Source organism: Chanodichthys erythropterus, chromosome 6 (assembly GCF_024489055.1).
Source record: "Chanodichthys erythropterus isolate Z2021 chromosome 6, ASM2448905v1, whole genome shotgun sequence".
Lineage (NCBI taxonomy): Eukaryota > Metazoa > Chordata > Actinopteri > Cypriniformes > Xenocyprididae > Chanodichthys > Chanodichthys erythropterus.
The window spans coordinates 3057486-3067500 of record NC_090226.1 but is presented as its reverse complement, the minus strand read 5'-3'; the positions used below and the strand labels follow the sequence as shown (position 1 = coordinate 3067500).

Below are 10015 nucleotides of genomic sequence, written 5' to 3'. Positions count from 1 at the left end.
ATTGTGTTATGAAACATTTCTCAGATTCAGTTAGGTTCTGGTACCAGTACGGCTTTAATTCACCTCTGATTTATGCACACAATAGCAGCTGGTCCAAATTCAAAACAGAACCTGCTGGCCTGGGAAAAAAACGACTGACATCATGAGTAAATAAATACCTAAACTCATTTTGTATAAACTCAAGCTGTGAGATTACAAACAAACAGAGGGAAGTGGCCATTTGTTGCATATGCTTGCCATGAAAATTAAGAGCTACAAACTACACAAAAGAGAAAACAAGAACATTCATGGTTCACTGAAATGTAGGTTCTCAAACAGTTTTGTGGCTTTGAAAGCTGCGCTGCCCACCGAGATCAGAGCTAATAGAGTCACGGCCTGTTGAGAAAGACACTGTTACTGCACTGAGATCAGTGTTCAGACTGACACGCTCCACTGCCACAGCTACTACAGCGTCTTTCCCATGTCGCCTGACTTCATGAGTCTCATGTAAATGACCAGGGAAATTGGTTGAGTAATGGTAACAGATGGTCATGTACAGTAATATACAGGCAAAAGTTTGGAAACATTAAGGTTTTTTAATGTTTTTGAAAGAAGTCTCTTAATCTCACCAAGGCTGCATTTATTTGGTCAAAAATACAGTAAAAACAGTAAAAATGTGAAATATTATTATGATTTAAATTAACTGTTTTCTATGTGAATATATTTTAAAATATAATTTATTCCTGTGATCAAAGCTGAATTTTCAGCATCATTATTCCAGTCTTCAGTGTCACATGATCCTACAGAAATCATTCTAATATGAAACATTTCTTATTATTAATGTTAAACACAGTTGTGCTGTTTAATATTTTTGCGCAAACTTTTTTTTTTTTTTCAGGACTCTTTGATGAAAAGAAAGTTCAAAAACAGCATTTATTTTAAAATAAATTTCATATATGTTCTTTGCTAAATAAAAGTATTTTTATTATTTTTTTTAAACTTACTAACCCCAAACATTTGAATGGCAGTGTATCATGATTTTATGATTGATGATCATTCAAAAAAAAAGAAAGAAAAAGAAAGAAAAAAACAGTTTTTAACATTGATAATAATAAGAAATTATCTTAACATGATTTTTGAAGGATCATGTGACACTGAAGACACTGAAGAAAATTCAGCTTTGCATCACAGGAATAAATTACATTTTAAAATATATTAACCAGTTAATTTAAATTATAATAATATTTCAATTTTTTACTGTTTTTACTGTATTTTTGCTCAAATAAATGCAGCCTTGATGAGATTAAGAGACTACTTTCAAAAACATAAAAAAAAATATATATATATATATATATATATATATATATATATATATATATATATATATATATATATATATATATTATAATTATATATAAAAAATCTATATACATCTTTAATGTCATGTGTCAAAAGTTGAATTAGATGCTGTGATTCATCACTGATTTAACTATAATTTTATATACTGTATTTTTATTAATTATATTTAATGTAAATTTATCTGTTCACATTTATTGTTGATATTCAAATTGTAAACATACTATATTTAAATAAAAAAAATACATATATATATATATTTATTTATTTATTTATTTATACAAATATATATATATATATATATATATATATATATATATATATATATATATATATATATATATTTATTTATTGATTTATACAAATATATATACATATATATATATATATATATATTTTTTTTTTTTTTTTTTTTTTTGTGAAGAAGCTTCCCAAAACTGTAAGTCACAGCTCAGAACAGTTCAAGAATACATTTTTATGCCACATTCTTGCTGCTTGATTCAGAGTAAACAAACATGAACCATGAATCAAAGACAACCAGTCGACTTTTGTTGATTTGACCATAAAGATCAAGACCAGATTGGCAGACGCTCCTGAGGGTGTCCTCTCCTGCAAAGAGGAAAAATCCTAAAAAATCACAACTGTCTAGATCCATACGATTCCCCTGCAGGTCTCTTTAGCGTATGCGCTGCTTTCTCTGCAAACAAAACCTGAGAGACGTCGCCAACGCAAGCGCCACTGACTCCAAAATTAACAAATGAGGTTCGTGTTAGAGTGACCTTTGACCTATAATAAACTAATGACCAGCTTTGTGTTACCGTCACCTCATGACATCACCACAGGAGATGTTTTCATTGGCCAGTTTTCCATTAATAGCTGCAATTCTGTAATAGGAGCCAAATGGAATATACAGTTTTCCTACATAAAGATTAATGTGTGCATTTAATCCAAATCTGGGTTTGGACAAAACTTCTTTAGTTGAAGTTATTTAAATGTGGTAACAATCTTTTGATACACTTCACCAGCCGAGCTCAATTTTGCCTCTCATGGCACTATAGGATAGCTGGCACTAAACAGTACATAAACTCGTCTGGTAATGGGAACCAGCCGGTTGTTCACCTACGTGGAATCTTAATTACTGACTGTGACGCCAGGAGGCCAAAATAATCACAGGCTTCCTGCAAAGCATGAAGTTGTTTGTTTTTTGCTGCAAATATATGAAAATAGGTTAAATAATACATAAACACTTTTTTTTTTTTTTGCATTGTGAATACTAAGCACATTATCTCATTTATTTTGTGAGTAATTATACATCAAGGTGGTATTTGTTATACTGTCTTTAATTTGATTTAAATAACTTTATGAAAAAAAATTTTACTCATATTTTAATGAAAATTTGAGAGGAAAATATGGCTTTTAATTATCATGAAAAAAAAACAAAAAAAACAAAAAAACATTAGTCCTAAAAATAGGATGTCTATATACACGAATCTGGATAAATTGATAATCATAATCTTTTTGTTTGAAACAGAGATCATGATTCTGAATAGACAACTAAACAAAATAACATAATTTACTAGAGGTTCTGACAAAATGTTAATTGCTGCAGTCCATTTAAAAATATTTATTAATTTAAATTAATTATTTTTTAATAAAGGTTTGAATGAATGATTCAATGATTGTTTCATTACTGGATGAATCAGTGCTAAACAAATCTCTTGAATGAATGTGTGGAGCCCCGTACATGACATGCAAGAAAAAAAAAATGTACTAATCCATTCCCTCGATTTACTTAATCATGCGCACAATTTACTATTTTGTTCCCTCGATTTACTTAATCATGCACACAATTTACTATTTTGTTCCCTCGATTTTCTAAATCATGCGCACAATTTACTATTTTGTTCCCTCGATTTTCTTAATCATGCGCACAATTTACTATTTTGTTCCCTCGATTTGCTAAATCATGCGCACAATTTACTATTTTGTTCCCTCGATTTGCTAAATCATGCGCACAATTTACTATTTTGTTCCCTCGATTTGCTAAATCATGCACACAATTTACTATTTTGTTCCCTCGATTTTCTAAATCATGCGCACAATTTACTATTTTGTTCCCTCGATTTTCTAAATCATGCGCACAATTTACTATTTTGTTCCCTCGATTTGCTAAATCATGCGCACAATTTACTATTTTGTTCCCTCGATTTGCTAAATCATGCGCACAATTTACTATTTTGTTCCCTCGATTTGCTAAATCATGCGCACAATTTACTATTTTGTTCCCTCGATTTTCTAAATCATGCGCACAATTTACTATTTTGTTCCCTCGATTTGCTAAATCATGCGCACAATTTACTATTTTGTTCCCTCGATTTGCTAAATCATGCGCACAATTTACTATTTTGTTCCCTCGATTTGGAAATTGTGCGCACAATTTACTATTCGTTCCCTCGATTTGCTAAATCATGCGCACAATTTACTATTTTGTTCCCTCGATTTGCTAAATCATGCACACAATTTACTATTTTGTTCCCTCGATTTTCTAAATCATGCGCACAATTTACTATTTTGTTCCCTCGATTTTCTAAATCATGCGCACAATTTACTATTTTGTTCCCTCGATTTGCTAAATCATGCGCACAATTTACTATTTTGTTCCCTCGATTTGCTAAATCATGCGCACAATTTACTATTTTGTTCCCTCGATTTGCTAAATCATGCGCACAATTTACTATTTTGTTCCCTCGATTTGCTAAATCATGCGCACAATTTACTATTTTGTTCCCTCGATTTGGAAATTGTGCGCACAATTTACTATTCGTTCCCTCGATTTGCTAAATCATGCGCACAATTTACTATTTTGTTCCCTCGATTTGCTAAATCATGCGCACAATTTACTATTTTGTTCCCTCGATTTGCTAAATCATGCGCACAATTTACTATTTTGTTCCCTCGATTTGCTAAATCATGCGCACAATTTACTATTTTGTTCCCTCGATTTGCTAAATCATGCGCACAATTTACTATTTTGTTCCCTCGATTTGGAAATTGTGCGCACAATTTACTATTCGTTCCCTCGATTTGCTAAATCATGCGCACAATTTACTATTTTGTTCCCTCGATTTGCTAAATCATGCGCACAATTTACTATTTTGTTCCCTCGATTTGCTAAATCATGCGCACAATTTACTATTTTGTTCCCTCGATTTGCTAAATCATGCGCACAATTTACTATTTTGTTCCCTCGATTTTCTAAATCATGCGCACAATTTACTATTTTGTTCCCTCGATTTTCTAAATCATGCGCACAATTTACTATTTTGTTCCCTCGATTTGCTAAATCATGCGCACAATTTACTATTTTGTTCCCTCGATTTGCTAAATCATGCGCACAATTTACTATTTTGTTCCCTCGATTTGCTAAATCATGCGCACAATTTACTATTTTGTTCCCTCGATTTTCTAAATCATGCGCACAATTTACTATTTTGTTCCCTCGATTTGCTAAATCATGCGCACAATTTACTATTTTGCTCCCTCGATTTGGAAATTGTGCGCACAATTTACTATTCGTTCCCTCGATTTGCTAAATCATGCGCACAATTTACTATTTTTTCCCCTCGATTTGCTAAATCATGTGCACAATTTACTATTTTGTTCCCTCGATTTGATGAAATGATGAAATGATGATACTGTGTGGTTGAAAAGACTGTTTGTGAAGCTGTTTCATACCCAAACATGACAACTGCTCTCTCTGGATCAGAACTCAGATCTGAATGTTCGCTGTGATCGTACTTGTCAAATGCTTAATAAACATAGCCGAATCAATGTAATTTAGAGTAAGATCACATGGATGTTTAATCTGAGGTCGCGATCTCTTCTGAAACTCTAGAGAAGACACTGCAAAAGTCTCCATTTGCTCTCTTTGCTTAATTAATTTGTGATTTTCTTTCCAATGGTAAGAATTTCAAACGAACCTCAAACTAATTCAACTTCTCGAACGGTCTCCTTAATTTAATTTCCCACTGATGTGGCATCTTTCAGCAAATCATCCCAGATTCTGGTTATAATGTCAGCCTGGAAAGCACATGTGATGTTGCCAATTGCTATTGCAGTAGCCAAAACACAATATTCACCAATTTTTCTGATTACTTCAGCCCACTTAACTCCAATATCTGGCTTGGCTCTTCAAAGGTTAGTTCTGGTTCATCTGTCACTGGAATCAGGGTAACCCACACGCAGTAGTAATACGTGAAGTATGCGTGCTGATCGTGAGCCACTGATTCATACGTGTGCCAGAAAAGAAAAGCTGGCAGACGAGTGCTGACTTTCCATCCACACTGTTGTTTGGTTTGGGTTTGAATTAAATTACCAAGAAATGTTTCCCCACATTGGTGAAAGCATTTGGTTTGGCTTCTATTGAATACTCTGGAACAGTGAAATAGTGTTTATAGATGTACCTCGAGGCACGCTGAGTCAGTGGAGGAAGTTCCCGACTGTGTTCTGCATTGCCTCTAAAATACTGGTGACAGATGACCTCATACTGTAAACAAGATATTCTAGTATAATGACAACTTAATGACAAAAGACTGGGACATTTTAAACATGATTTTAATCATTTTAGCGATCAAGCTTACGATTCATGCCCGGGAGATGATAATAAAACCGGCAAAAAATTTCTAATTATTACAGGAGATCACCCTAGAAATGGCAACACTCACAACACCTTAAAAATCAGAATTTGTTTGTATTTTATATTAATTGTATGTGTTTGAATTCCATAATATGTATATCAGTTTTGTTATTGTTAACTATAATTAAAACGATAAAAAATTAGTAATTGAAATGATTCTGAAAAAAACATATATTAGATAAAAAATGTAAAAAATTGAAATTTTGCCTCTTGGCAGCTATTTTAAGTAAAATAAGGTTAAGTTGAAGAACTAAAATGACTCAAACTGATGTAAAAAAATATTATCTAAGAAATTAATAAATATAAATATTTCTAAACATATCGGAACACCTTTTCCATTATATTTCTTAAGATGAGTTTAAATGGACCAATAAAAGTTCTCACCTGGTATCTGGTATCCCATAATGAATCGGTTGTATCCATAGAAACAGTGTGGCCTATGGCAGTGTCTCAAATGATGCCAATGGCCAGAATAATAGGCCACATCAACTGGATGAAAATGAACCCCAATACACATGAAACAAAACATTAACCAGCCTTTCATGATTTACAGGATATTTAATCATAAATATCTGATTGAAAAAGCAGCAAATGTCTCATGAAAGTTTAAGCAGTCTGAGAGGGAAGAACTGAAGCACAAGGTTTTATTCCCTCCCTGCCTGTGAAATACCCTTCATCTGACACTCTCTCTCTCCTCCTTCTCCCTCATTTATTTTACATCCCAAGTTTATTATTTTAAGTGGAATTAATTCTGCTGTTCTCATTTTGTCTAACATGAGGTTATTTATAAGGATTATGATTGTCTGGCTCGATTCTGATTGGTCAATCGGTATATTCTGTGGTCCAATATTTTCATGATCATCCTGTTCCTTTACAAAATTTAAAACTGGTTAATTACGGGATCATCTAAAACACATAGACAATGTGTTGTCCTATATACCTGTGCATGAAGCCTGCAGCTTGTATATTCTGGCATTCAAATGCATATAAAATATGTGAAGCAGGAACTGGTTTAATATGAAAGAGTTATAAGATCTAAACCATCTGTAGGATGAATACAAATATCTGAAACATCAGAAAGATGAATAAATCTCTAAGTGGCGTGTTTCAGATGGATATGAAGAACCAGAAAGAGAAACTATCTCCTGAGGCCAAACACATTACAGTCATAAACACACACACACACACACACACACACACACACACACACACACAGTGAAAGGCGTTTGTACAAGCAGAAAAACTGGGTTAAAGTTTGACTAAATTCCAGTGTATTTGATGATTTTCAGAGCCACGTGATTTAACCAGTGATTAGACTGTGGCATAAATTAACAGAATAAATAATAACATCTTCTGTTTGTCACATCCTTCAGCTGGAGTGCCCATGATCACCACCAGAGGGCACTCCTTCTGTCTCCTTTGCAACCTCATCATGAACTCCATTTCCCAGCAGCCATTGCCTGACTCATTATGTGTGATTTTGTTCAGCTGTGTATGATTACCTTGTTTAGCTCTGCCTATATAAGCCCTGTGTTTCCACTCATTCATTGCAAAGTCTTGTTTGTGTTACAACTGCAATTCTGAGTGTTCTCCATCCATCCATCCATCCATCAATCCATCCATCAAACCATGATCCATCCATTCATCCATCATCCATCCACCCATCCATCCTCCATCCATCAAATCATGATCCATCCATCCATTCATCCATCATCTATCCAACCATCATCAATCATCCATTCATCCATCCATCATCCTCCATCCATCAAATCATGATCCATCCATCCATCCATCCAACCATCATCCATCCATCCATCCATACATCCATCCTCCATCCATCAAATCATGATCCATCCATCCATCCAACCATTATCCATCCATCCATCCATCCATCCATCCATCCATCCATCATCCATCATCCAACCATCAAATCATGATCCATCCATCCATCCATCCATCCATCCAACCATCCATCCTCCATCCATCAAATCATGATCCATCCATCCATCCATCCATCCAACCATCATCCATCCATCCATCCATCCAACCATCATCCATCCATCCATCCATCCATCCATCCATCCATCCATCATCCTCCATCCATCAAATCATGATCCATCCATCCAACCATCATCCATCCATCCATCCATCCATCCATCCATTCATCCATCCATCATCATCCTCCATCCATCAAATCATGATCCATCCATCCAACCATCATCCATCCATCCATCCATCCATCCATCCATCCTCCATCCATCAAATAATGATCCATCCATCCATCCATCCAACCAACCATCATCCATCCATCCATCCTCCATCCATCAAATCATGATCCATCCATCCATCCATCCATCATCCATCCAACCATCCATCCATCATCCATCCTCCATCCTCCATCCATCAAATCATGATCCATCCATCCATCCATTCCTCCATCCATCATCCATCCATTCATTCATTCATCCATTCTTCCATCCATCCATCCATCCATCCATCATACATCAAACCATCATCCATCCATCCATTTAACCATCCATCATCCATCAATTCATCCAACCATCGTCCATCCATCATCCATCATCCAACCATCATTTATCCATCCATTCAACCATCATCCATCCATTCATTCATCCATCATCCAACCATCATCCATCCATCATTTATCCATCCATCCAACCATCATCCATCCATTCATTCATCCATCATCCAACCATCATCCATCCATCTTATATCTATCCATCCAACCATCATCCATCCATCTTATATCTATCCATCCAACCATCATCCATCCATTCATTCATCCATCCATCCATCCAACCAACCATCATCCATCCAACCATCATCCATTCATCCATCATCCATCCAACCATCATCCATCCATCCATCCTCATCCATCAAATCATGATCCATCCATCCATTCATCCATCATCCATCCACTATCCATCCAACCATCATCCATTCATCCAACATCAATCATCCATCATCCATCCATCCACCCATTAACCAACCATCATCCATCAATCCATCCAACCATTATCCATCCATCATCCAACCATCATCCATCCATCTAATACAAGAGTGCAACCCACATGTCCAATAAATATAGTTTTGCAATGATCAACCGAGAGGATCTTTGTACTTTGCACATCTGTCTTCTGCACAAACATTTGCTAAATAGGCTTATTATTATACAATTTTTATAATAATAGTGAATGCCCTGCAATTTGGTAAAATCAGAGTTCTAGGTTTCTGCTTGAGATTCTAAATTGGAATTCCGACTCCAAGTAACAATTTATTCCACTTTTCCAAACAGGAAATTGTAAATTCTAAATTTCATAGCTGAATGGAACAAACAGGAAATAAAGTTTGATTGCATTCTGATGTTCTAGAGCAGGAATGACAAGAACAGCTTTAGACAAAGCAGTTTTGCTGACAGAGTCTATCTGTTGAAAAAGCATGATTGCACAGAGAATCCGAGAAAGAACAGACAGGACTCACCCTGGCAGGTCTTGCCGTCCTCCTTGAGTTCCTGACCTGCGGGACACTTGCAGTAGAAACTGCCAATAGTGTTACAGCACAGAGCTTCACACCCTCCATTGGTCTCTTCACACTCGTTCACGTCTGACAGTGAGAGAGAACAAACACATTACAGTCTGAAACACAGACACAGATCGTTTACAGATTTGGACAATCGTCTCCATGTGCTTCCAGATGTTTACGATTTGGAGACATATGAACATATTCATACAGATCTGTTATGAAACTTTTTATATAGAGAGATCAGATGCATAAAAGACTCAACTGCATAGGTCATCTGAGGTCTCAACAAGTGCTTATTAGTGGAAATTCATTGCCAAGCTAAAACATAATATCTTGTTTCCATGCAGTTTTTCCATTTCAAAAACAACCTAACATAGTCAGAATAAAAAGAGATTTTACCCCTGCTGCCAATGAGTAAATCATGTGTGTAATTAAAGACAG

At 35.1% G+C, this 10015-nt stretch overlaps 1 protein-coding gene across 4 annotated transcripts in view; it reads right to left on the bottom strand.

Moving 5' to 3' along the window:
- The window catches only part of megf6b (multiple EGF-like-domains 6b), a 94723-nt gene that overhangs the window by 41414 nt on the left and 43294 nt on the right, over window positions 1-10015 (bottom strand). For all 4 annotated transcript variants that reach the window (XM_067387092.1, XM_067387095.1, XM_067387094.1 and 1 more), the window contains exon 5: window positions 9533-9655. In XM_067387092.1, the coding sequence (XP_067243193.1) occupies window positions 9533-9655 (123 nt within the window). The remainder of the gene's footprint in view (window positions 1-9532; window positions 9656-10015) is intronic.